This window comes from Drosophila nasuta, chromosome X (genome assembly GCF_023558535.2).
Source record: "Drosophila nasuta strain 15112-1781.00 chromosome X, ASM2355853v1, whole genome shotgun sequence".
NCBI lineage: Eukaryota > Metazoa > Arthropoda > Insecta > Diptera > Drosophilidae > Drosophila > Drosophila nasuta.
The window spans coordinates 12313035-12340648 of record NC_083459.1 but is presented as its reverse complement, the minus strand read 5'-3'; the positions used below and the strand labels follow the sequence as shown (position 1 = coordinate 12340648).

General features: G+C 40.3%; 4 protein-coding genes across 7 annotated transcripts in view; 1 reads left to right on the top strand and 3 right to left on the bottom strand.

The window, feature by feature from the left end:
• Positions 1–2947: 2947 nt before the first annotated feature.
• On the bottom strand, positions 2948–4603 carry LOC132796555 (proteasome activator complex subunit 3). The gene is made up of 3 exons (XM_060807761.1): positions 4494–4603; positions 3841–4407; positions 2948–3771 (listed from the first exon to the last, which is right to left on the bottom strand). The coding sequence occupies exons 2-3, from the start codon at positions 4226–4228 to the stop codon at positions 3404–3406; spliced, it is 756 nt and encodes a 251-aa protein (XP_060663744.1). The 5' UTR covers positions 4229–4407; positions 4494–4603; the 3' UTR covers positions 2948–3403.
• Positions 4604–4949: 346 nt separating this feature from the next.
• LOC132797380 (leucine-rich repeat-containing protein 57) lies at positions 4950–5775 on the top strand. Its single transcript, XM_060809116.1, has one exon. The coding sequence runs from the start codon at positions 4985–4987 to the stop codon at positions 5762–5764; it is 780 nt and encodes a 259-aa protein (XP_060665099.1). The 5' UTR covers positions 4950–4984; the 3' UTR covers positions 5765–5775.
• Positions 5776–5904: 129 nt separating this feature from the next.
• On the bottom strand, positions 5905–8526 carry LOC132797379 (probable peroxisomal acyl-coenzyme A oxidase 1). The gene is made up of 2 exons (XM_060809115.1): positions 7194–8526; positions 5905–6985 (listed from the first exon to the last, which is right to left on the bottom strand). Exons 1-2 carry the CDS (start codon positions 8189–8191, stop codon positions 5905–5907), a joined length of 2079 nt encoding a protein of 692 aa, XP_060665098.1. The 5' UTR covers positions 8192–8526.
• Positions 8527–9416: 890 nt separating this feature from the next.
• The window catches only part of LOC132797378 (histone deacetylase 4), a 30431-nt gene continuing 12233 nt past the window's right edge, over positions 9417–27614 (bottom strand). Inside the window, exons 1-12 of one of the 4 annotated variants that reach the window (XM_060809112.1) lie at positions 23165–23423; positions 21801–21908; positions 20322–20546; positions 20164–20237; positions 19947–20077; positions 18216–18359; positions 15745–16706; positions 14034–15194; positions 13845–13964; positions 12023–12457; positions 11824–11957; positions 9417–11760 (exon numbers count right to left, since the gene is read on the bottom strand). In XM_060809112.1, coding sequence (XP_060665095.1) covers positions 11706–11760; positions 11824–11957; positions 12023–12457; positions 13845–13964; positions 14034–15194; positions 15745–16706; positions 18216–18359; positions 19947–20077; positions 20164–20237; positions 20322–20546; positions 21801–21908; positions 23165–23185 — 3570 coding nt within the window. In that variant the 5' untranslated portion in view covers positions 23186–23423 and the 3' untranslated portion in view covers positions 9417–11705. Of the gene's footprint in view, positions 11761–11823; positions 11958–12022; positions 12458–13844; positions 13965–14033; positions 15195–15744; positions 16707–18215; positions 18360–19946; positions 20078–20163; positions 20238–20321; positions 20547–21800; positions 21909–23164; positions 23424–27614 lie in introns of those variants that run through there. The other 3 variants (XM_060809111.1, XM_060809110.1, XM_060809113.1) reach the window with 3 other exon arrangements.

The window sequence follows — 27614 nt, the reverse complement described above, 5'->3', positions numbered from 1 at the left end:
GTCATTCTTTTTTTTTTAATTCAAACTTTTAATGAAACTTTGTATATAAATAACAAATAATATTGCAATTCTATACATGTATAGATAAATATATATATAGAAAGTGAAAGAGTGAAACTATGGGATTCAAGTGTATATAATACATACATATACATATATATATACATACGTATAGAGTTATATATGTGGCTGGGGGAAGCGAACTCATTGACCCATTTGGAACTTATAGACACAACGAAGCTGTCAATGCCAAGGCCAATATTTCTATATATATACATATATCTGTGCAAATTTATGCATATATATCTATACATTTCAATGTGTAATATATGTGTATATATATCAAATTTTATGTAAATGGCAAACCCCGACAACACAAGCATAAACATAAATAACCGAATTTTAAAGCCTGCGTATATTATGAAAAAAGGAAAAAAAACAGCAGCTGATCACGGAAATTACGATAGTAATGATCGATTATGAGTATGAAAATTATGATAATTGTATGTATAACAAACTTAAATATGCAAATAATATTAACAACAACAACAACAACAACAAAAACATAAGCAACACACACACAAGTATAGAACACATTTCTACTACTTTTGATTTTTCAATATTTTCCAGTTTTCTGTTTGGCAATAATGATAATGATGAAACCTTTACGAATGCATAATTGATAAACAATTCAAATAAATATTATTATGGAAATAAAATAAAAAACAGAATACAATTTAAAAAAAACGAAAAAGGAAAAAAACACAACATATATAAATATAAATATATATGTATTAATATAAGCGCTGAGTCGCGTGGCTAGAGCTGATTATGATTGATAAACAAAAATTATGAAAAATGATGTGTAGCTCTTAAGTTTTAGTTTGTAACTTTATGCCTTAAGTTGTAAGCTTACAAATAATAATATAAAATAAAAATTAAATACAACATATTAAAAAGCAAACAAAACAAAAATAAAAATAAAAACAAATACAAACAAACAAAATAAAAAGAAAAACAAAACAAATGTATAACAAAACGTGACTTTTTGTTTCTTTTCGAGTGGATTTCATAGGCATATCCTTGAGTCCTTCTTGAACGCTAGTCGATACTTCCAGCCTGATTACCAACAAAATGGATCCTTAGATCTTTATGACCAAACAAAAGAATGTCCTTTTTCGGAAACAAGCTACATATATATCGGTAATATCCTGCCCCATGTTCAAAGGACATCGTTTGGCATCACAAAAATATGGAATTATCTAAGAATCCAATACTTTAAATTTTTCGGTTCGCGCTCATGAGAAAAAGGTAAAATTTGCTAACTTAAGGATAACTCGATAACTCAATGGACGATTTGAATGTCCTTTGGCAGGATGATAGGCCTCACTAATATCTCAAGTTTGACACAGGACTTGCAAGGACAAGACAGGATACGGCTGAGATATAAGCTATTTTTTGGAATTCAAAAATGTCCTTGTAACTTAGCTGTTTGCAGGACATTCGTCCTTTTTGGTATGACAATCACGTTGTATTGATTAGATCTGATCATTTGCCAAAGGACATCCCGATCGTCCTTTAAATGGCCGAGATACGGCACATTTTCCGAGTTTTTGGCAAAATTTCTATGCAAAAAAATTTGAAAAAATTTGAGAACTTTTTTCTTAAGAGATCCTTAACATCCTTGAATGCCAATCGATAGTCCTGGTTACTAAGATTACAAAAAGGTATGTCCTTGTCAGATCCTTACGGGATTAGCCGAGTTATGACTGAAAAACGAAAATTGTATGCGAATTTTCCGTTTGCATTGCATACTTTTAGGGGCAGCATTCAAAGCATTTGAACTGAATGAAAATCTGTCATAACTTGGCCATATCCTGCCACATTTTGAAAGGATACATATTGCTAGGATCGCAAGGACCAACTCTATCGATTGGCATCAAAAAAATATGGGGTCATCTAAGAATCCAACACTTGTATTTTTTTGGTCCAAGGGCCAAGAGAAACATGTGAAAATTGCAAAGTGCAGGATAACTCGAGAACCACAAGGACGATTTGAATGTCCTTTGGCTAGTTGATAGGCCTTACTTATACAAACCGTTTGACATATCACATGCCAGGATACGCAAGGACATTCACGAGTTATAAGCTATTTTGTGTAAACAAAAAAATCACTTTATTTTGAGTCCTGTAAGGATTTTCGTCCTTTTGAAAATGTCAATCCGTTTTTTTGGATTAGATCTATCTTTGTGCCAAAGGACATCCCGATCGTCCTTCAAATGGCCGAGATACAGCGGATTTTTGGAATTTTTGACTATTTTTCTATACTCACCCCTTACAAAATTTTGAGATAATTTTTTTGCATAGATAATAAAAATCCAAGTATGCAAATCGTTAGTACTACTTCCCCTGATTAAAAAAAGGTATGTCCTTGGCGGATCCTTAAGGATTTGACAGAGGTATGTCAAGAAAATTAATGTCCTTTTTGGAAAAGTAGTTATATCTCGGCCAATTTTTGTCGCATATTCAAAGGACAATTATTGCTAGGCTCACAAGCATCAACTCTATCGATCGGCATCAACAAAATATAGGGTCATCTAAGAATCCAACACTTAATATGGCAATATATCTGTCAGCCTAAAAGTATGCATCACAAAAGTTTCCCAGTATTCTTGATAATCTTATAACATATTTACCATCCTAAAAGTATGCAACATAAAAGTATATTATGTGATATACATGCGTCTAAAAGTATGCAACACATATTTTAATTGACTGATGGCTATTTATGTCTATAATGTTGTAATAGCTTCGAACAACACAAATGCCCTCATATCAATGTTCATTAAAAAACAATAAATGGTGAAGTAATTCGCGCTATTTCGAATGCAAATACTAATAATTTGCGTGCAACTTGATGATTTACTTACAGAAAGCAATCAGAAGGTAATTTGTTTTATTCTGTGTATTTATGTTCATGTTTTATACTACATCTAAATGAATAGTTCAGCATTGGATTTGTTTGTATATTACGTTAATCTAGATTATAATCTAGATATTTTATTACTTTTCTTTACTTTTTTCTTAAGAACAAACATATCGTCCAAATTATTATCAAAATTCTCGAAATATTTTACAATCTTACAATTTTGAACTTTGCGAAATTACAATTTCGAGAGCGAATATTGAAAGTTCGAGAAAAAGAAAAGCTTGGGGGGGGGGAATCTCGGATCCGTCTTGATAGTCTCTGGCAGATGTTGAGATTATTATTGGCGATATCCTGGTATATGTGTGCTCTATATAATAATAGGAAGCTGTGTGTGTGTGTGTGTGTGTGTGGGTATGTGTTCGAGTGTCTCATTGTTGAAATTTGAAGAAAATAAAGGAAATTGATGAGCGTCTTCTAGTATAAGCTCTCGGCGTTCGATGAGCGCGGCTTCTTCAGCTTTTCCAAATTCTTAATAACTATATCGTGTAGCGAGGAGTAGCGATTTCGCACTTCGCATACAACCAGCCACAGACTGAGGTATTCCTTCTCGTCCAGCTCGACAACGGCACGTCTGTAGTCATCAATGTGCGGATACTTGGCGACCTTCGACACAACCTTGGCGCGCGTCAAAAAGTAGCGCGATATCTGATCAAAGAAGGCTGCTGCTTCCGATTCGACGGTCTGGATCTCGGCCAGAGTATCCTCCTGGATGGACACACCGAAATTGTTGCCGTCCTCAATTTTGGGTATCATGAACGAAATCCACATTTTCAATAGGTTCGCTGCGCATTGAATGAAATGCGAAATTTTAATTTGAATTCGTATTCGTATTAACGTTGTGAAATACTTACAATCTTCAACCAATTTGCGAATGATTGGCTTAACCACCTTGATCATGTCGCACAGCGGCTTGTTGCACGGAACCGTGCCACTTGGCAAACCCAACACAGCTGTGCCCGAAATATTGTCATCTTTGCGTGGACGCTTGGTCACTGGATGATCATTGTCGGTGCTGTCATCGCCGCCGCCGTCACGATGATTGATCAGCACTGGAGCGACAACCGGAATGTTGAGATCCTGATGCACCTCGTTGAAGTTGCGCTCATTGAACATGGGCGTTGAGAGCAACTCATTCAGCTCAACGATTTTCTCAGGAAAACCTTTTGTGATGAGCGTCTCCGCCTTGGTGATCAGCGAGTCCTTGTACTCCTGCACCTTACCAATTGTGTCCTTCGGCATTTTGTTTTTTTTTTTGTGCTCTCAAAAAAGTACCAGCTTTTGAGATTTTTTTCTGCTTTGGTTTTTAACACCGGCCGCTGCTCAAGCTCAAATATCGCAAACTGTAGCGCGTGCTTTGCGGTCCAACGACGATTGCGTTTACAAAAAAATGCCGCAATTTGTACTTCACGCGGCGAAAACTGCATACGGGATATTGCACGTGTGTTAATTATCTGTTAGTCAACGCTGCGGTGCATTCAAAATGCGATTTCCAGCCATAACTTACCAAAAAAAATAAATCTTGATTACTTTCAATGCGACGACAGCCAACCAGCTCCACGCTTGTATTTTATGACAGTAGTGGTGAAATTGGCAGTGCTGCAAAATGTGCGTGAGCGACAAGCCGCTAACAATCGATAACAAAATGAAAAAATTGCAAAGCAATTAATTAAAGTTATCAATTTTATGATTTGCAAACTGGACAACTATTATTATTTAATGTTATCTTAAATGATTAATTATATCATGTTGCAAAATCTGTTTCCTTTTTATATAATCATATTTACACCTAGCCCATCTGCTTGAAACATTCGATTCTTTTATGCAAAGCAATTAGTATTTCAAAATTGCGATTTTTAACTATTTTGTGTGACAACAGACACTCAAGAAAAAAAGATGTTAATTTTCATTTTCGATCATTTTCAAAATTACACAAATATTTTTGAATTACGAATATAATTTTTGCAACATCGAAACCGAACTTATCGATATATCGATATGGGCACTAATTCGATGGTCAGTAGCTGCGATCTAAGCAGAAAGACAACAACGACCACGACAATGGGCAATAAACAAATAAAACAACATCTGGAGACAGCGCAAAAGACGGGTGTGCTGAAAATATCATTGCAGCGATTGCAGGAGTTCCCTCCACAACTAAAGACGTATCCAAATGTGCTGAAAACACTGGATTTGTCGGAGAATCGCTTCGAGAATGTGCCCGACGAACTCGGCCGTCTGACGACACTGAAGCACCTTAATCTCAGTGGCAATCGCCTGGTGGACTTGAACGAGGTTGTGGGTGAACTGCTGAAGCTGGAGGTGCTGCTGCTAATGGACAATTTTCTGACCAGACTACCGAAGAGCCTGAACAACTGCACCCATCTGAAGACGGTGAACCTGAGCAACAATCAGTTGAAGGTGTTCCCAACGATGCTGTGCGGCCTGAAGCAATTGGATGTGCTGGATTTGTCGCGAAACCAAATAACCGAAGTGCCCGCAGAAGTGGGCACTCTGTATGTGACGGAGCTGAACCTCAATCAGAATCAAATATCATCGCTAGCCGAGGATATTGCGGCGTGTCCCAAGCTAAAAACGCTGCGACTCGAGGAGAATTGTTTGCAGGCAAATGCGTTGACGCCGCGCATATTAAAGGAATCGAAGATCTGCAATCTGGCTGTCGATGGCAATCTGTTCAATTCAAAGCAGTTCACTGACCTCGATGGCTACGATGTCTACATGGAACGCTATACGGCAGTCAAGAAGAAGATGTTCTAGTTGCAAACAGATTCGTCACGTATTTATATATATATATGTTATATTTGTATAATCCTATTATCAATTAATTTATTAGCTTAATTCTATATGCTTTCTGTGTAAACCCCACCACACAAATAAATGAACACCAATCAGAGAACTTAGAGCTTGGCCTGCATCAGGGGACGCAGATGTGTGTGATAACTGCGATTAACCGATTCCTGATTCAGTGGATTGCCCCGAGCATGCTCCATCAGGCGCTCGTAGACGCGACCATCGTAGCAGCCCAAAGTGGAGCCGAGAACACGATCGTGAAAATCGAAGCCATCCACGACGGCAACGGCATTGGGACGCAGTTGCTGCAGCAGCTGCTCATAGCGTCGCTCCACCTGTTGCAGCTGCCGTCCACTGATGTTGTTCCACTTGAGCACAGCGCCCAATTGTCGCTGCCAAGTGTCGAGCACAAACAGCTCGATCAGCTGCTGCAACACCTCGAGCAGCTCGGGTTTGAGTTGACTTCCTTGCAATTGCTTCAGCTGATTGATGCTGTTGCGCACCAAATAGACATGACCATGCAACGATGCGGCGGAAATCAAACGACGTCCAGCTAGATTCGTGGCCTGCTCCTGTGTGTGTTGGCCAAGCTTACGCTGCGTCTGTTGCCATTGCCAGGCATCGCGCACCTGTTCCGTGGCGCTAATCTCCAAAGCACGCGCCACATTCTCCAGCAGATTGCTGTTGCTCCAGCTGAGGCGCGTGGCATTGCGCAAATAAGTCACGCTGGCGGGCAACACTTTGCGCTTCAGCCCATCGACATATTGACGCTGCAGAAAGCGAGCCGTCTGCAGCAGCAGCACCGTATACTCGCCCTCGTAGGTGACCGCGGCGTTGGCCAGTCCCTGGATGCTATCGAAGTTGGCGGACGCCAAGTAACCGTGACCGCCACACGATTTGCGCAGCACATCGATGCCCTCGGCAGCGTCCAGAGTGCACACCGCTTTCAGGGAGCAGCTCAGCGCATGCAGCTCGGCCAGCTGACGTCCAGCTGCCGCTTCGGTCTGCTTGCTGGCCAGCTGTGAGGTGACGCGCTGATAGAATGTCCAGAGGACATCGGCAGCCAGGCGATAGCAAACGCCACGCGCCACTTGTGGCAGCACCTTCTCCTGCTGCGTCAGGTGATCCAGAATTTGTGGCTCCGCCGCATGTGGTTCAATTGGACTCTGGCGCCGCACAGCCGAATAACTGAAAAGAAAGAATGGAAATAAGTTAGGGAAATAACTAGATGAAATGGTTTTACAAGATAGGAATGCATTCATGGAGATGCCATAAAAATCCTGCTGATTCACTATCAAACTAGCTTTGAATGTCCAAATAACATTGACGGTAAATCGGACTTTTTTGGCCTAGATCAAGGCCCCGATCACTTTGTCCGATTGCTAAGCAAGCTTACCGCGTTGCTATGGTCGCCGCCTGGAGGAGACCGAACATCACGTCGCGCACAATCATGACGCGCACAAAGACCATGGTGCCATAAAGCAGAAGGGGCTGCGTCGCCTTCACGAAGGTGCCATCCGCCAGCACCTGGGCGTTCTTCATAAGCATCTGAGTGCGCGGTATGCGCACATTGCGGAACCCTAGGAAGCCGTTGTTCACCGCATTGGCGCCCAGCTTGGCACCAATGTCGCCCACATCGATGCCGGGCATCGGTTCGTGCGTCTGCTCGTCACGAATCCGCACTAGGAACGGCTGCAGTCCATGGTGTTTGCCCCGTATGTAGAGCTGGGCCAGCACCACCACCATGTTGGCCGTGTGTCCTAAGCCGCCGGGCCACCACTTGTAGGCGCTCAATGTGGGTGTGTTGAGCACAAACTCCTGGCTCTTGGGATCGTAGTCGGCGCGCGTTTCCAGGCCGCGTATGTAGCTGCCATGTCCGAGTTCCGTTTGTGCATAGGTGCCAATGACACCATCCAGCCGCCAGGCACGCGACAGCCACTCCTGCTGCTGCTCCGCTGTGCCCTGATTGAGTAGAGTGCTCAGGAACATGGAGTAGTGCAGACGCAGTGGGAAACTTTGCTGGAACAGCGCCGTGCCCAACGAACCTGACATGAGCATGCGGAGATCATGCAGCACCTGCATGTTGGGCAGCTCCTTCTCCCCATCCTCAGCAGCTGTCGTCTGTCCAGTGCGTTGACGCCACTGACGCAGCTTCAGCACAAACTTGCTGCCCTTGGCCACAGCGTGTTCATAGCGTTCCTTGTAGGACATGAAACTAGGATGCTCGGCATCCTCAAACTGTGGATCATCAAGAAAAAAGCGCTCCAAGGAGCGCTGCTGCTCTAGCACCTCTCCTCCACCTGCCCACCAAACGGCAAAGTCTTCGCTGCGTATCGAGGCCGCGTTGCGTTCGCGTTGCAAATCATTGTTGCACTCAGACTCTGTGGCCCCCATTGCAGTCGGTGCGCTTTCGCTCGGTTTTGCAAATATACTGAAATTGCAGCAAATGTTGATTTGAGGCCTCGCCACGCCACGCCTCGACTGGTTTCTTTTGGTTTGGTTTATTGCTTGGGGCCCCCCACTTGACACTGCTTATCAGCTGTTTGTGTGTCTTTGCATGTGTATGTGTGTCAATCTCATTGTGATAAGATTATCGCCAAAGAGCTGTACTCAGGTCCATAGTGTAATTGTTATAATTGGCGGCTGTTTGCTGATTTCTTTGTTGTTCATAAAATTTCTTCTTCGGCCAGCCTCCCGCCGCATTAAATCAAAACAAGACGGCAGTGTGACCAGTTCAAATAACGCTATCAAGTGAGATCACTTTCAATTGCAGTGTGACCTAGACAGATAATTAAACAGTGTTTACACACTCAACAAAAGTGAATAATTATGGCGCTTAAATTCAAATGCGATTATCCATGGAAATAAATGTTCAATTTTTTGTTCTTTTATTTATCATATAGAAAAAGCGACACAGACATTTTGGTTTTCATTATGTATATGTATACATACATATATAGATATATATATATATATATAAGTTTATACTAATGCGACAAATACTATTTGATGAGTTGCTCCCGATTCAGAATCGGCCAACTACGCAATAAGCTCAAATGATCTTTGTCTTTGTGTTAACTGTTTTATGGGTATTTTGGTAACAAAATGGCATTACGATGCTCCGTTAAACACCATGCAAAAAAAACCCACCAACGAGTATATCATACATAATATCGAACACACTTTGTAAGACCAACAAAAAAAAACAAACAAACAAACAATTTGATTTGATTGTTTATACCATTTCCAAAAAATCAATGAAAATCAAGAAGAAATATGAAAATACGTTTCACAAATATTGGCCATATTATCATGTTTGTTTTTGTCCAACACAGCTGCGCAAATCCGAAAAAAGAATCTTATTTGCGGACTCTTTGGAAATGGCATATTTACCTCATCGATTTATTGTTTATAGTTCTTGTTGATTTTTTTTTCTTGTTAAATACCCGCCAGGCATAAGAAAGAAAAGTATTAAACATTTGTGTCAACCAATCAAAAATTGTCACAATAATAAATTTAAATGTACCTCAAATTAAGGTTTCAATAAACAGCATTTTTAGGTCGAAAAAGGCGTAGCGGGTATTCCATTGTCGAGTACACTCGATTGTAGCATGCTTACTTGTTTTTTTTTTGTGTAATATTCATTATTAGTGTTTTAGCTGCTGTTAACATTGTATTTCATCTCATAATTCATCGGTTATTTTATCTCGTTGTGCTCAATTAACATCTTTTACAAACAAGCAAATAACACCACGAAACATGCACACATACACATACATACATACATACATACACACACATTCATTTGGATAACAAGAGTTGCGTTTGCAAAGATCTTTCGGCCCTCGTCTTTCCCTTGGGTGCCAGCCCATTGACGGAGCGGCTGCTTATCAACAGTACTATTTAGGCGATTAGATCAGGTAAACTTCATTTTTCATTTTATCATAAAAACTATTTGGTTTCTGTTTTGTGGGAGTGTGTGTGTGAGTGTGTGTTTCTGAAATATACATTTGATGTCTGTACATTTTACAAACGTCTCTCGATTGTTGTTTACATATACATATTTTATCATCATTGTAACAATTACTAGCATCCAAACGGGGGGGTATACAAACGTCCAATGTCTGTCTCTCTCTTGCGCACACAGATTCCACATACATACATCATAGATATACAAACACATTAATATGCTAACTAGAAGTTGTACAAAAAGCGCACTAACAAACTCGTTTAGCATCCATTTAGACTCTAGTCGTAAAAAGTTACGTTTAAAAAGGCGAAACGAAACAATGAACATTGTAACTGTAATTTGTACGTGTTTGTTTTTGTCCTTAGTTTACAATCTATCGCATAGCAAATACATATACAAACATTGTGCTGTCTCTGTGTGTCTGTGTTTGTGTGTGAGTTTGTGAACCACCCAACGAATATAGTAAACAAAAAAAGAAGAAGAACAACAGCAATCATAATAATCATAAGCATAATCGTAATCGTAATCAATAATAATAGTTAATAAATAAAGATTTTCAACAATCGTTTGACAATCATTTCACATTTGTTATTATTACATAGTATATCATATTACATATCATATTACAGCTATTTTTGTTTTTCTTTCTTTCTTTCATTTTTCTTTTCAATTGTTGTTACACTTACATCGTATTTATAATATAATATAGTATTTTGTATAAATCGAGCTACAACTAATAAAACACATTTTCCATCTCTCAACATTCATTCAAAACCAAAAAAAAAAACACAATTGCAATTATTCAAATAAAAATAATAGTAATAATAATCTTGAAAATTTAATAAAAAAAAAATAGTATTTGCACGTTCAACATTTCTGTAATATTCGTTTAACAAATGCAGGCTTTATATATATATATATAGTATAGTATAGTATATAGTTTATATGTATCGTATTTATAGTGTGTTCTGTATAGTTATAGCATATGCCCGCTACACTTACACATACATACATACACACACATAATTTCAAAAAAGTTTCGTTAGTTCAGTTTATATATATATATATGTATATATATAGTATATATAATATATATGCGTATCAGATACATTCATACACTCTACTCTCTATTGTAACTAATATTCTAGGCTATTGTGTTATACATTTAGTCTATATAACATTTATATAACTCTGCTGATTCTCACAAGTTTCGCTTGCTTCTTCCATCTTCTAATTCTTTCTTTCATTTCACACTGCTTCTTGGATTATCCAATTTTTGTTTCCATTTTCTCATTTATATTTTTTAGTTTATGTTTTTTGTTTAGTTTCTTTTTTTGTTTTGTTTTAAGTGGCACAGCCACGTTTTGAACTTTAGGCCTGGTGTTTCCTACTCCTTCCTCAAACTTCTCTGGCTCCTGAATTCTCTCTGCTGCATCTCCTCATTCTCCTACAACCCCTTCTCCGTTCTCTGTTTCATGATCCTTTTCACTCATTCGATAGATACGTTTAGTAATTCCAATTTTCCACCTTGAGAACTTGCTTCAAGGCAATTTGAACTTTTTAACGCGTCTGTTTTTTGTGTGTCTGGTGTGTGGTGTGTGGGTTTGGAGTGTGTTGTTGTGCGCGTGGTGTGGTGTGTGGTGTATGTATGGTGAGTTTACAATACAGACAGCTAGCTAAAAGAGTGAGTGAGAGCGTGACAGACGAGGAACTGACGAGCGCGCGTCCGCGGTTCATGATTGATGACACAGACGGCGACGGCGAGTGCGACGACGACGTCGTTGGCGACGACAACAAAATGACATCAACAACAATAAACAACAACAATTAAACTACAACAATAACTAGAGTGCGTTGAGCAGGCATCGGCATCATCATCATCATCATCATCGTCATCGGCATTCTTCACATCTACATCCACATCGACATCCATATCCACTATTTGGTTTCATCCTGATCCATTGGTTCCTCGGAATCATCTCGCGAAAGTGTTCTACAAATAAAATTCAATTAGTTAAGGAGACACAAGACAGTTATTAAGTGATGGTGAACTCACCTGTGTAGCGACTGCATGGAGAGGCCGGCCATGGCATTGACCGTTTCAGATTCATCGTGCTCAATCTTGAGTGCCTCCAGCGCCGACAAACAGACCGTATGCTCCAGCAATCGAACGCAGGGCCAATGTGTTTGCTAAGGAAATAGCACATTATTAATTGGGATCCATCATCGATCGATAATAATCATTGAATATTCACCTGTATGGCAATGGTTTTCTGTAGCGTATTGATGGCATTCTGACACGGCGGACGCTCGAGTTCGCTTTGAGCTATCGGCGAGACAGGATCGCCGAGCAGGGCGCGCACACACTCCTGCGCCGAATCACAGATGGCCGCTAAATCGTAGCCACCCTCCAGGGCCAGCACCACCTTGCCATTGGCCAGCTGAAGCAGTTCACGCGTCATCAGCCCAAAGCACGCAGGCGAGACATGATAACCGCCCAGCGGTGCGGGGTGTCCGGTGGCCGCATCGAAACCGGACGAGACAAGCACAATGTCCGGATTGAAGAACTTGGCAATGGGCATCACAACAGTACGGAATGCAGCGATATATTCGGCATCGCCCAGCGGTGGATTCAGTGCGCCGGACCATGAGATGTTCACGTTGTAGCCGACACCAGCACCGGCGCCGCACTGGAATAGAGAATGAAAGAAAGATGATATACATAACTTCATAAGGATGAACTTATAAGGTATAGATTAACATATGTCTTCAGTTTTCCTTAATTTATAGTTTAGAAGAGATTATCAGCGCGAAAGCGAAAGAGAAGGCGACCAAAGAGAGAAAAAGAGAGCGAGACGGAATCAAAGTGATTTCCATAAAGCAAATATAATTTATTGAGCTTTAAGGGCTGTTCCCAGATGAGTAACACTTTGAACAAAAGCAATATATTTCTCAAGTTTAATAAATTTTAGAATGATCGTTTTTGACAACCTTTTGACCCTAAATTAACTACAGAAATGATAAAAACTAAAATATATCTCTTAAACATTGCGTATTTCGATACATAACTGAGTGAATCTAATTAGTAATATATCAACGAGGAAGCTTTACCTTTTTTGTGATATAACCGGTAATCATAGGTATACCTATTATTATCTATTTGATATATTTTAACCTCTTTGGGGATTTACATTTTCACCATAGGTATGGCTTAAATAATTGGCAAGTTTCACAAATTTGAGAGTGATCGTTTTTGAGAACCTTTTGACCCTAAATTAACCATGGAAATGATAAAAACTAAAATATACCTCTCAAACATTGCGTATTTCGATAAATAACTGTGAGTGAATCTAGTTAGTAATATATCAACGAGGAAGCTACACCTTTTTTGTGATATAACCGGTAATCATAGGTAATAATAGGTATTATCTATTTGATATATTTTAACCTCTTTGGGGATTTACATTTTCATCATAGGTATAGCTTTAATAATTAGCTAGGTCTATAATCTCATTTAGATCTGTTTCAGATGAATCGGAATTAGATAGATATATTTTCACCTTTTTGTGATATAACTTGTTCATCATAGGTATACCTACAACAATTAGATAGATCTATTATGAACAGATAAATTACAAAAATATATATCTAAATAGCTGTTTCTTATGAAACTGAATCTAATAAAAAGTTAGAGATTTATGTGTTCATAATAGATCTAACTAATTATTTTAGGTATACCTATTATGGTTTTGTTCCTGTTCATATCACAAAATTGCTTGATTCTGATGCTTATAGTTCTATCCGATTCTTATAAGATTTAGATTACAAAAAAACAGATATTAATGAGATACGATCTGTTTCTTATAAATCTTGAAATACTGTAAATGGGATAAGATCTGTTTCTTATGAATTTTTGTACTTCTTAAATAAATTTAATCTAGCTAAAACTTTGTTTTCAATTAATTCTGCTTAAAAAGTTATACATTTAACAAGCTGTAGCATATAAGCAGCAAGTACAAAAGAGATAGAGACAGACAGAGAGAGAGAGAGAGAGAGGGAGAGAGACAATTGCCTTACCTCTGTGGGGCCACCGGTGCCGGGAAAGAAGTTGCCGTCATCGTGTCGATGTATGGAAAGATATAGAATGTCGGGACTTTGGTAGAATGCTTGCTGTGTGCCATTGCCATGATGCACATCCTGTCGAGATAGAAATGAAACCACAATTAGAGATCGAGCATTAATAGTTATTCAAAGTCAACTTCTTACCCAGTCAACGATGAGGATGCGCTTCATTTCGGGCACGCGTTGACGCAACAGTTTCGCCGCAATGGCGATCGAGTTGAAGAAACAGAAGCCCATGGCTAGATTGGCCTCGGCATGATGGCCAGGCGGACGGACGACGGCGAAACCGTTGCGCAAATCACCCTTGGCCGTCTTGAAGGCCAAATCGATGACACACCCGGCGGCCATGCGAGCTGCCGTCGCTGTGTGCATCTCATTCCAGGTGGTATCCAGATCGACGCCAACGCCGCCGCACGACAAGCGCACAAAGCTCGCGGACAACGCTGACTCGAGTTTGGGACGACTCAGCTGACCCTGATTCGAGCCAAAGAGCATCGCATGCGCCTCCGTGTGCACCGTCTGGAGCTCCTCCTGCGTGGCCTTGCGTGCTCGCAAGCGATCGCAACGCTTCACCAGATCCGTTTCGTTGAGACGCGCCCAGACGCTCTGCAGGCGGCCGCTGTGCTCGGGATGCGGGGCATTGTCGCCACAGCTGCAGGTGTGCTTCAGCATCAGCGGATCGTAGGCGAGACCCGTGGTGATGCGCTTGTGCGGCGAGGCGCTCTCCACGACCAGCTGCTGTTGCTGCTGGCGCAGCTGGGCGGCATAGGCACTGCCCAGCAGATGACGCTTGTGCGGCAACGTTAGATTCACGGGCGGTATGTGATCGGCCGACGATGACGTCGCTATCGGTGTCGGCTGCTGACCGGTGTCCGGTATCTGGCTGAGACCGTGCGGTCCCAGCGGCACCAGCGGACTGCTCAGGGTGCGCGACAGCGGACGCAACAGTCCCTTGGCCTCCTGCAGATAGAGCAGCTCGCGCTGTTGCTGCAGATACTCCTGATCCCGTTGCTTGCTCGACTTGCCGCCGACGCCCACTCGATACGAGTCAGCAGCGGCGACCGCAGCGGCCAAGGCGTCGGGCAGATTCTGTGAGGTGCTGGTGGCAATGGTGCTCGTGAGCACCGTTTTGGGCGGTTTCTTCTTGTCGGTGAGATCCATCACCTCGGCAGCCGTGTCGTCCTCCTCCTCGCGCAGCTGCGGCTCACGACTGGCAACGGCTGCGGCGGCGGCTCCGCTGCGCGTCAGCACCGTTTGCCGCAGTTTCTGGGTGAGCACCTGATGCTCATACGCCTGACGTTCCGCCTGCAAAGCGTAAACAGGGAAATGGTTATGATATGTTCCGGAAATTTAAAACAAACTTAACCTGAGAGCGACAATAACAAGTGTTATCACAAAAGCAATTATATACTATCTAGTCTCTGGGATCCATTCAAACGAACAGACATTAATAGAATGTTTTACAATTGCCTTTATCTCACACTGCCCGAAGCACAGGATTCAATTTAAGCGCCCCCTTGGAGAATCTCTGTAGGTCAACAACTGAAGAGCTGCGCTGAACCCTTCATTCTGTGTAGGGAGCGAGGCATCCATCTCTGCGGATCTCTGGTTTTGGGGCTACCAAATGTAAAGCACAAGCAACTTGAGATACTACCCTAGAGGCCGCAACCAAGTACCAGGACGGACATACGTCCGCTGACACCTGGCTCCGATGGTACCAGAACACCTCCGGTAACCCTTCCCGAAAACCTCCGGTAAGCAATTAACTCCAAAGAAACGGACACACAAACAGACATTACTATATCGTCGCTGATCAGGAATATGTATAGACTTTTTCTGGGGTTTGACAACTTACCTCGCTGTTCTCGTAGTGCGTCTGCGCCACATTCAGTTGCCCCGCGCCCGTCAGCATCGGATGCCCCAGGGGCAACGGAGCGGACTGTGTGCGTCCCAGCGGACGGTGTCCCTGCTTGTGCAGATGCACCTGGGCCACCTGTGCGTCCGTGATGGGCACATGACCACCATGGGGATGTCCGTGCGTGTGTGCGTTGTGCTGCTGCTGATGCCCGTAGAGTGTGGCGGCGTGGGCGTGGCTGTGGCTATGACTGTGGCTGTTTGTGGGAGGCAAATTGCCAGCGGCGGCAGCAGCCGCAGCCACAGCCGCATGCAGATTGACCGCCGAGGCGCCAGTGACACCAGCCACACCGCTCAACTGCTGCATGTAGGACGAGGATGAGGACAGTATGGTGGAGGCGGCATGGGCTTGCGGCGGTGCCACATCGCCCACAAGCGAGGCCTGCGACGAGGATGTCGATGTGGCCGATGCCGAACGCACCACGGGCGACGGTTGCGGCGCAATTCCCGTGGCGGGCATCATGGCCAACGGTGGCGCTGCCGCCGCCTGACGACCGAAGGGCATCGACAATGGACTGTAGTAGGTGGGCGGTGTGCCGACAACGCCGCCAACGCCCGGCGGCGGTGCACCGCCGGCTGCGGATGCGCCCGCTGCTGCAGCGGCTGCCGCGGCGGCGGCCGCATGCTGACGCAGTTGAGCGAAAATGGCATAGTTGGTCTGGCCCGCCTGCGACTGATTGGTTAAGTGCGGTCGACCCAGCGAGATGTTCGGCAGCGAGGGTGAACTGAACAGCGGCAGATCGTTGATGTTGCTCCGCTGTCCCGGCTGGTATTGGCTGCCCTCCTCGTTCTCCTCTTGGATGGGAGCGCTGGTTGGTGAGCCGCGACTCCCTACCACGCCCACCGACAGCGATGTGGACGAGGGCGGCGAATTGGGTCCCGAGTCCGGCGTGCTGTTGCAGTCTGCGAATGAAGGAGGTGACACGGACGACATTAGAATCGATCAGTCGCGGTGATGCTGGAATGGCGAGTGTTTAATGTGGTGAAGGCGGCTCGAAATGGGGAGAAGATGGAGTAGGTAAGGTATTACGGGAGCGTTAAGATAAAGGAAGAAAAAAATGAATGTGGAAGTAGATGAAAAAGAAAGGGGCGAACGAATAGAAGCGGAACTCGATGAAAGGAAAAACAAGAGAGAAATTTCATAAGGTTACAGGAAGGAAAAGGATGCAAGAAAAAGAGAATTGGTGGGTTCTAAAAGTAGAGAGTATATTGGGATGATATACGAGTGACTATAAAAAAATAGAGTTGGGAGAATAAATATAAGAAATTTATAAATGAAAGAGTAACAAAGTAAAGAGGTAATATAAAAAAGGGTATGAATAGGAGGGTATAAATAGGAGAGCGATCAGAGAGAAAAGTGGAGAAAAAACGAAAAAGAAATCCGGAAGCAGATCAAAGAGTAGACGAAAGAAAAGAAGAGGGAGTAGATGAGGGGATTAACAAAAGAAATAGATTAGATGAGCTAAAGGAAAAAAAAGGAGTAAGAAAAAGTAAAACATTTGGTTCAAAAATAAAGAGTAGATGAGAAAAAGAGGGAGTAGATAGAGCGAAGAGAAGAGAACGTTAAGACATGAGCAAAGAAAGAAGCTTTGAGATGGGAATTGAAATAATGAATGTAGGTGAGGTGTACAAGGAAGAAGCGGGAGACGCGCAGCTTTGGCCATGCAGCGTAGCATTAGGCAGCCAGCAATGACAGTGGAGTTAATGTTGAGGTTAGGTTCTAGTTAATACACATAAAAGAGCGGAGGCAAGGAACAAGGTTTACTTTAAACAAAAACAACAGCAATTATAACAACAGAAATGACAATAAAAATATATAAATACAATAGCAACAAGAATCGAAAATAAAACGTAACAAAAGTCGGCAATATAAATTTCCAACATAAGGACAATTATAATCCTTACCATCGAAGTTTGTGTTCTTATTTATGTATATGAGTGTGTGTGTGAGAGACGGGGAGGGGATATCTTTTTAACAGAAATAAAGTCGGAGAGAAGTAGTTGAAGCTGGAATGTGCTCGTTATACTTTCGTCTGATTGCGTCTCTTCAGAGCAGTAGAATGGGTCACGCACTCCAAGGAATGGTGATAATCCATTGAGACAGACATACGGACGGACTTATGGACAGACAGACAGTCTAACTGTATGAACACTGACCCAGCGTTGACCTTCCCGCATTGCTTTCTTCTTTCAACATTTATGTAATTGACTCAATTTCCATTTCCACTCTCGTCATGGATTCCACCAAAACAAAGCGCGTTCCAAGCGGTTTCAAGCGGTTGATACCGCCTCTCTACCGATCGTTGCCCGTGGGATTTTTTTTTGATAATAGTCATCTCGAATGCTTATGAATGTGTGTTGATGTGTGTGTGTGCTGCGAACTTGTTGTTGTACACAAATTGTTATACGTACTTGTGAGAACCGAGTTCTTTTGATGTCTACGATGAGCCTGGAGCAACCGCTCGTGACGTCTCGCCCCCGCTGGGCCGCCGATGCGAGCCTTCCGCTCGATCACGCTCTGCTTTAGCCGTATCTTCAGCAGGTTCGGCTCCGATGCTGTTCACACAATGGGTTAGTGCATGTTCAGGTTGGAGTTTAATTATTGTATATATATATATCATATAGTAAAGTGTGTTTGTTCTAGTTGGGGTGGTCGTAGAAGGGTCGGTTGCCTGATCTAGGCTGAAGACTTGATTGAAATCTGCTCCTGTAATTTAGTTTTTTTCATGCAACTTGTTTCAGTCTTAAAATGATTCCTAGACCAGTTATGTTGTGTTCCTATTATTGTAATGTATTCTATTTTAAAACGAACCCTGGATCTCAGCTAGGTTCTGTTCCTATTATGATATATTCAGTCTTAAAATGATCCCTAGACCAGTTATCTTGTGTTCTCTATAAGATATATTCAGTCTTAAAACGGATCCTAAATATATTCATATATTCAGTCTTAAAACGATGCCAAAATATGACCAATGCGTTGTTCCTATTATGATATATTCAGTCTTAAAATGATCCGTAGACCAGTTATGTAGGGAACACTATAAGATATATTCAGTCTTAAAACGGATCCTAAATATGTCCTATGTTCTATTCCTATTCTATTCTATTCTATTCTATAATGATATATTCATATATTCAGTCTTAACACGACCCCTAGACCAGTTTTGTTGTGTTCCTAATATATTCAGTCTTAAAACGGATCCTAAATATATTCATATATTCAGTCTTAAAACGATGCCAAAATATGACCAATGCGTTGTTCCTATTATGATATATTCAGTCTTAAAATGATCCATAGACCAGTTATGTAGGGAACACTATAAGATATATTCAGTCTTAAAACGGATCCTAAATATGTCCTATGTTCTATTCCTATTCTATTCTATTCTATTCTATAAAGATATATTCATATATTCAGTCTTAACACGACCCCTAGACCAGTTTTGTTGTGTTCCTAATATATTCAGTCTTAAAACGAACCTTAGATCTGAGCAATGTCTTGTTCCCATTATGAGACATTCATTATTTTATATTCGCATTGTTGTGTTAATCTTGTTATGAAAGATTGCTTTTATAAACAAGAAAATCTGCTGACAAAATTCCTAACTATTTCTTGGAAAAATTAATAATCGTCCAGTTGTAATATCCGTTAGCTAATCTATAAAAAATTCTGATTCATAATTTATCACTTTTAGCTACGCTTTTAAACTAACTAGACGATCTCTCTATGATAATATATTTTTACAATTCTATGTCAAGCTTGGATTTTCATTAATATTTTATATTATATTCATTTTTTTATTTTTATTTTTTGATTATTTTCATTATCTTATTGAAATGCATTTTCTTCTATAGCTACGTTTTTCTAACCTCTATTCATGACTTGGCTCAAAAAGTTTTTCTGTCTTCTGTAATAGTGTTTGTTCATTTTTTTTGTGTTTAGTATTCAAACGTGAGATGCAATTGACAACACTAGAAACGCCAAGCAGCGGCAGAGACTTAACACTAAGTTAGTTAACGTGGCTGCGCAAAAAAAAGAGCTCTTAGCGGGCGGCGACGTCACACAGTTCGAGTACATGCGTAGGCAATGCAGGGGACAAGGGGACAGGGGGAAGAGGGGGCACAGGGGAGAGGTTGACTTACCCGTCTTGCGCAGCGGAAAATCAGATTCATATTTGAGCAGTGAGGGAGGCGGCTGAGGTATTTTATAAGGATGTGCACTTGTTACCGTCCCCGCTGGCAGCGATTCACCCGAGGAGCTCTTCACCACACCGCTGCAGAGAAAGAGACAGAAAGAGAGAGAGAGAAGGAAATGATGAGAATTATATTAGAGAGAGTTAGGGCAAAGCTTAATGGTTACCGATTGCGATAGGGCGATGTTGTTGTTGTGCCATTTGGTGCCACCGCCTGCGACTTGCGGCTCATGAGAAAGCACTACACGAAACAAGAGAGAGAGAAAGGGAGAGAGAGAGAGTGAGATAGATACAAAGAGAGACAACTTGTTGCTATGGTAGTTACACTGAGAATCTGTTTGACTTCGGGACTCGCATTGGCGCTGCAATTCTCCTTGCGCTTCATCACTTCTCGTTCCCTTCGCTCCCGCTGCTGTTGTTGTTGCTGCTGCTGCTGTTGTTGTTGTTGCTGCTGCTGCTGCTGGCGATGCTGCTCCTCGACAGCAGCGGCGGCCGTAACCATGCTCTGTTCCCGCAATTCCTGGAAAGCGCCATGTGAATGCACCGCAAACTGAATAAATTACAGTAAGTTCGAGAGAATTTGTTTGTTGTTGTTTGGGGCCATAGAAATAACTTTAATATTTTTCATCGTCGTTGTTACTGTTGCTGTTGCTGGTCTGTTGCTGGTCAGTTGCTGTTGCTGCTGCTGTGTTGCTGCTGTGTTAGTCATCATCGATGGCTGGGCGGCACTTCCGGCCAAGCGCCGGGCAACATGATAATTTATTTTTGTTTTTTTTTGCTGCCCACGCGACGCGACAACACACGCCGCAGCAATAACAACAAGCTACAGTCGAGTCTGCTCGACTGTGGGATACTTGCACATTACATTTGTAGTAAAAATATTTCATTTGCATTCGAATATACCAATAAACTAAAGGGTATATATGGTATATCATTTAAAATATACCAAAGAATACAAAACATACCATGGAGTACAAAATATACCATAGAGCACAAAATATACCATAGAGCACAAAATATACCATCGTCTACCAAAGTAATTTTTTGAATTCTATGACGATTTTTATCTGATCGCACTAAAATTACAAATACAAACAAATACAAACGACTAGTCGACTGTTTGATACTCTAATAAATGCTTTTTCATAAATAATTTTATGATCCTAGCTCTCTGAAACTAACCGTAATGCTTATGCAGCGCTTTTAATAATTTCTTTCTTAGTTTGTTTTTTGATATTTCTTTCTATACTTGTTTGTTTTCTTTAATATCATACTTTTACTTTATAGCGAAAATATTTATCTTTCACAAACTTTGTGAGTTTACATTGGAAAATGAAAATTTAACATTTAAAATTTTTATTTTTATTATTTAATAGAATCTGATTAAAAACGAAAATATTTGCAATATTTTAAGTATTGTAACCAATAAGTATTATAACCAAGTTATTCTTTAAAATGATTAGACAAACATGGTTATATCGTAGTTATGCATTTGTGATTTTCACATTTGTTTGCCACTAAAATATACCCATTTTAATTTCAACTGTATCGGGTATAAAAAGATCGACATTGACTACAACAACATCGCGCAGAACAGAACAGAACAGAATAGCAATAGACGCAGACGTTGACGATGTTTTCGTCGCTGTCGTCGTCTTCAGCTTCATCGACACGAAGATCCTCAAGATTTTGTTTTGTTTTTTTGATTAGTGAATAGTTGTGATTCGCGTTCGTTATTCTTGATTCGTGAATTGCGAATTACGAATTACGAATAGCGAATATGGTTGTCGCTTCGCCTACTCACATGATATTTGTGCTCCAGTTGCATTTTATGCTCCAGTTCCATTTGCTTCGTCTGCTCCTGATACGTGTGGAACAGACGCTGTTTCTGCAGCTCCTGACTCTTCTTCAGCTGCAACAACAGAGACAAGACAAGAAATACACCCATATAAATAAATCATAAATACATATACTATATACGATGTTTATAAAGACAGACGAAACGTTTAGACAATGTGAAAGGGAGGGAGAGATGTGAGAGCGAGAGTGAGTCGAAAGAGAGACAACGAGAGCGCGTCTGACGCGTGGGCAGCTTGTTGTGAATAATCATCAGAGAAATATCTCACATCCTCTTTCTCCTCGCATTGCCCACAAATGTGACACACTGCCAATTGCTTGGATGATTCGGCTTTCATCAAATTGATTCACTTGTCAGGCAATTTGTTAACAACAAATCGGAGTTCAATATTATTGATTTCTATTTTTTAATAATAATCGATCGATAGGTCAACAAGTAGGAAACAAATTCTTTTAAACAATCGTTGTAGGGTAATGATAAAGTCTAGTGTTTTTTACTAAACAAAATAACATCTTTCAATATGAGTAAATTACACATTTTGATACAATCACCATTAGTTTTCTTGGAAAAAGTTAATTATATATTGACGTGATAAGTGGGAACTACAAGCTATTCTAAAGCAGTTGAACTTCTATGCAAAATTCTGTATTCTTCTGAATAATTCTGGAACCGGAACTAATATAATATATGTATAATATGTATGTATCAAAAGTGTTTTTTTTGTAGAGCTCATGTAACTTTACCAATGAAGAAAATGTTTCCATAAAAGCTAAATATTAACTCATTAGCAATGCCATATTTTTATGCAATTTTAATTGCTCGATAAAGAAATGAAAATTTATAACGTTTTTATTCAACAATTTAATTTTAGACTTTCTCAAGTATTCATCATTCTTATGGCAAGTTCACGTTTTATTTGTGGCCACCATTTGGAATTTCCGAGTTTTATGCGTCGAAAATAAACATAACGTGGACCACTGCAAAAGGGCGCCGGCCAATTAGATTTATGAATCACTGTGCGCTTGTGGATGTTGTTGTTGTTGTTGATGTTGTGAACGCTAGCTAGCTGACTAGTTGGACAGTAGTTCACAGTTAACGAAATGAATTAGCAAAACGAAAAGCAAATCACGCGTCACAAATTGTCAGAGATCATAAATTGATGATTGCTGTAACTGTTGGTGTTGTTATTCTTGTTGTTTTTCTTCTTCTTGACGCTCTCTCGCTGTCGATCTCCATCTCTCTCTCTCTATCTCATACACACACCCAACACATGGGCGCTCTCTTTTTTGGTGGCACCCGCTCTTACGTACATGCTGCTGATATGTTTCCATGACCTTAACGCGCGACGCTTAGTCGCACATACACACAAACACACACACGCACACAGTGAAGTGCGCGACAGAGCCAAAGAGAGGCTATGAAACGTTTGTGTTATTTGTTGTTGGTTTGTTTTCTAATTGGTTTTTCGATTGTATATGTGAATGTGTTGTAGTTCTTTGTGTTATTATTATTTTTGTTGGCAGGCACTTTTCATAAGCTTTTGTATTCACAGCTTTTGGGCAAAAAGTTGGAAGAAAAAAGATCACACACATCAAAAAACAAAAATAAAATAAAAAATTAATAGAAAAAACTACTCAGAACTGTTCACTAATAAATAATCTGTAGAAATATGCGCAGCTTTTAGCTTTTTTTTGTTTGTTTTACTGTTGCTTCTTGTGTTCTTTCATTTCTCATTCTTATTGTAAATTATGCGATTTGTTGTTGTTGCTGTTGTTTTGCTTTTTGACTGACTTTGATTTTTCACAACGAAACGAAACGAAACGATGAGCGACGCGCGACGAGAGACGAGGCGAAACACACTGCTAGCTAGAATTGTTAGCTCAAATTCGTTTAGTTTGATTCCAATTGGATTTGAACGTTCCAATTTGAATTGATATTGCTATTAACTGTACGGTATGACCGCTGCGGTGGCGTCGTTTTTCGGTTGCCTTTGCATTCGTTAGACGCGCTTTCATTTCAGTTTCACTCTAGCGACTGGCAAACTGGCGCAAAAATCAAATATAAACACAAATTTAGATACAGTTATACACGTTTGCTTTATCTATCGGACGTATCGCACTCACCAACACACACACACACACACGCGAGCGCTCTCTTCGGCGTCTATCTCTCGCACGCGTTCTCTCTTCTTTAGTGTCCCTCTCGCATGGTCAGTGCGACGGCAGACAAACGGGCATTCATCGTTAAAGGCGTTCACTCACACAATGCAGCCGCACACACACACATACACACTCACATGCATTTACAATAAGAATTCCTCGAAACTGTAAATGCACCTGACTTTAACAGCAGCAGAAGCATCCTCCACTCTGTATTTAACCCACCGATAGACTTCTCATCTCACCCCCCCTCCCACAACACACATTGCCTTGCACAACGTATTCACCAGTTGCTGCTACTCTGCTCTGCTCTGCTGCTGGCTTTGGCCAATGCTATAATTACCAAAGGCCTGTGCTATAATTATAGCGTGGGCCAAAGACAACACAACACAACACAGGCACGCCCATAAAAATAGATAGACCCCTGCCCAAGTTGCCCAAGATAATTATAAAATGAAGTAACGCCAATTCGAAATTCTAATACGAATGAATGATGATAATGCTAATGTCTATGACATTGGTAATTCAAAGACTAATGCTAATGGTAATGTTGATTGAAATTACCATACTTTTGATAATTCTAATACTAATGCTAATGATGATACTAATACTTATGCTTATTGTAATCTAACCACAATCTATGATAATGTTAATGAGTTCGTAATTAATTAATTAACAACTATTAATGTTAGTAAGTCTTACAAACACTAACAACAATATCAATTAAATTGCCAATAATATTCCTGCAAATGTTTTTTACAACTAATGAGTTGAACAAGCAAAATAATAATAATTCTGCTAAGCCTTGCTCCTAGTAAAATTAATATGGTAATTTTAATGAGAGCACCGTTGGGACTACCAATTATTATAAACATTTCATAACTCCAAGCAAAATAGGAATAACATTGATATTTGAAATTTGTATTTCATAATGATAATGCTAATGTTAATGATAATTTCAATGCCAATATTAATGAGCAAAGTGTTATGACAAAGATTAACTTGAAGCGGTAAATTGAAATAAAATTACTAATTAAACTCGAGTGAATTAGTTAATGATAATACCAATGATAAATAACTTCCTTAGTTCCTTAACTAGGGTTAAATCAAACTGTTTAATATAAATGAGAAAACCAATGAAACTCGAGTGAATTAGTTAATGATATTACCAACTTATTTAGCTCAATGATTATGCGAATGGTGATTCCAATATCAATGGCAAAAATAAATTGATAATAATAATTTTAAGTGAAATCCAAATGTCAATATTAATGATAAGATTCTTAATGAATCTAGCAATGATAGTTCACATTTTCAATATTAATGGAGAAACTAATGAAATCGTGAATTCAAGTTCGTAATTCACGATCATAATTTTTAAGTAAAATCCAAATGCCAATATTAATAAGAAGCGTGATAAGATTCTTAATGAAACTAGCAATGATAATTCACATTTGCATCTAGATTTTCGGCTCAACTTGGGCGCAATATTTGATTTTCAAATTCCACATTTCTTAACAACAACAATAGCAAGTGAATCATGGCAGTTTGAGTGCACAACGATCTTTCTCTCTCTCTCTCTCTACCTCTCTCTCGCTTATTTGTTCGAAACTATTAACAATCTATTTGGTTCAATCTGGCTACAATTGCACCCTCAATGCCACCCCGCGGCTCGTTGGGTTGCAAGAATTTGTAGCTAATTTACAATTTGCTCGTGCCACAGATTTTTATAAATATCGCAACAAAAGCGAAGAGTGGGTGGAGATGGAGGGTGGTGGCAGGAGGGGAGGGGAGGGGAGCGTAAGAAGTGAGGCAGAGGATTCTATAAAACACACATATAGCGAGAAGTGATTAGTTTTTGTATTTTTGTTCTATTTTGTAGTACATACTTCTAACGTGCTCTCTCTCGCTCGCACACATGCGGCTAAAGGGGAGGGAGGGGGCGTTGTCTCGCTCACGCTTTTGGTATTTTTCTATTTGTGTGTTGGTAAAAATAAAACCCACAGAGTTTATAAAACACAAAAATAAATTCAAAGGAAAAATAAAAATAACAAAACAGCAAAGCGATGGTGGAAGGGGTGTGGTGAGGGGGGGTAGGGGGGGTTCACATGTGGGATGTGGAATGGGAATGGGAATTGTTGAGGCTCTGAAGCTGAGGCAACACTTTAGCAACTACAACAACAATAAAACACTTGAACCAAAAATACGAAAATTCAAAAGAAAACAGAACACGCGTTGCGAGAAAATGCACAAAGTTAAAGCCCAAAAATAAAATCTGGCTATAAATTGTATGCAACAAGGCAACGCCGCATCATCATCACACAGCCACAGAGGCAGGTGGTGGGAGGGGAACGAAGGGGGGGAGGGTGGCTGCACATGTTGCTTTGCCATGAGGTCGACTCCGGCTGCAGTTGCTCATTGGCACAACAAAGTAGTGTGATCCTCCCTTCCCCCCCTACCCCACTCCACACCCTTTCACCACTTGGTCCACTCCATCCTCTCTGATTTACAGTGCGCACTAATTGTGCGCACACACTTTGCTCATGCAATATTTGCGGTTCATTTTAGTTTGGCTGCACTGTGCTCTTCTCTCTCTTTCTCCCTTTCTCTCTCTTTCCCACTCGGTCTCTGTGTGTATGTTGGCTCGCATTGGATTTTATTTTTAGTACAATCGCCGTTTTATTTAAAAAAAAAATAACACACACACACACACACAGAACAACAACAAGAAGAAAAAGAAAACAAAACAAAAAGCGCAAAATACTCATACATATTTTTGTAGAGAAAACAATAAATATAGAATCATTAAGTTGTACACGCGTTTATATTTAGAACCAGAAGAAAACAAGAAATGAAACAACCCCAAACCACATTCAATGCGAAATTGCGAATACTCTTCTTCTTCTACGGAAATCCCAGTGGAGCAGTTCATCGAGGAATTCACTAACTAACTGATAACTACATATATGAAACTATTCATTCAAGAAATTCATTTCGTTTCCAATTAATGAAATCTTTTTTCCCCAATAACTAATAACTTCTAAGAAATAAGAATTTCACTACTGAAATTCTAAATAAATACTAAACCTTTGTTGAACTCTGTAAACATTTCAAATGCTCATTTTGCGTTCATTTATTAATAGTTGTTAATTATGGTTAGCTAATTATAATGGTTGCTAATTTTAAATAAGCTGAATGTTAGCTTATATTATTGGAATCAACACATTTACATACATATATCATGAATCATTACAGTTGAGAAATGATTAGTCACAATACATAACGAAACTATAAAACATAGTTTCAAATTATGATTAAGAACAAGTTAGAAATCAAAAGATATTAATAGAATAGAAAAACAACAATTTAATATTTCATATGTTCGCATAATTTAGAATCATTTTCCGAGAAATTATAGAAATCACAGCGAATGCCAAATGATTTATAAACAACAGCATACCTGTTGAAGATTTCAGAGTATTCAAATAGAGAGAAGGAAGGAAACGCTGCGCTTAAACTGCTGGCAAAATGCGAAATAGCGAATTCGTCTTATAAATAAAACACAACCGCAAAATGAAAAGATACAAGGAAGAATCAGGAA

What these genes read in the sequence shown, in the direction of transcription:
- LOC132797380 (XM_060809116.1), top strand. Translation starts at nt 4,985, where the DNA reads ATGGGCACTAATTCGATGGTCAGTAGCTGCGATCTAAGCAGAAAGACA.
- LOC132796555 (XM_060807761.1), bottom strand. Translation starts at nt 4,228, where the DNA reads ATGCCGAAGGACACAATTGGTAAGGTGCAGGAGTACAAGGACTCGCTG. An exon ending in TCGCAAATTGGTTGAAGATT is followed by an intron (nt 3,772 to 3,840) that starts GTAAGTATTTCA and finishes TTCAATGCGCAG; the next exon opens with CGAACCTATTGAAAATGTGG.
- LOC132797379 (XM_060809115.1), bottom strand. Translation starts at nt 8,191, where the DNA reads ATGGGGGCCACAGAGTCTGAGTGCAACAATGATTTGCAACGCGAACGC. An exon ending in GCGGCGACCATAGCAACGCG is followed by an intron (nt 6,986 to 7,193) that starts GTAAGCTTGCTT and finishes CTTTCTTTTCAG; the next exon opens with TTATTCGGCTGTGCGGCGCC.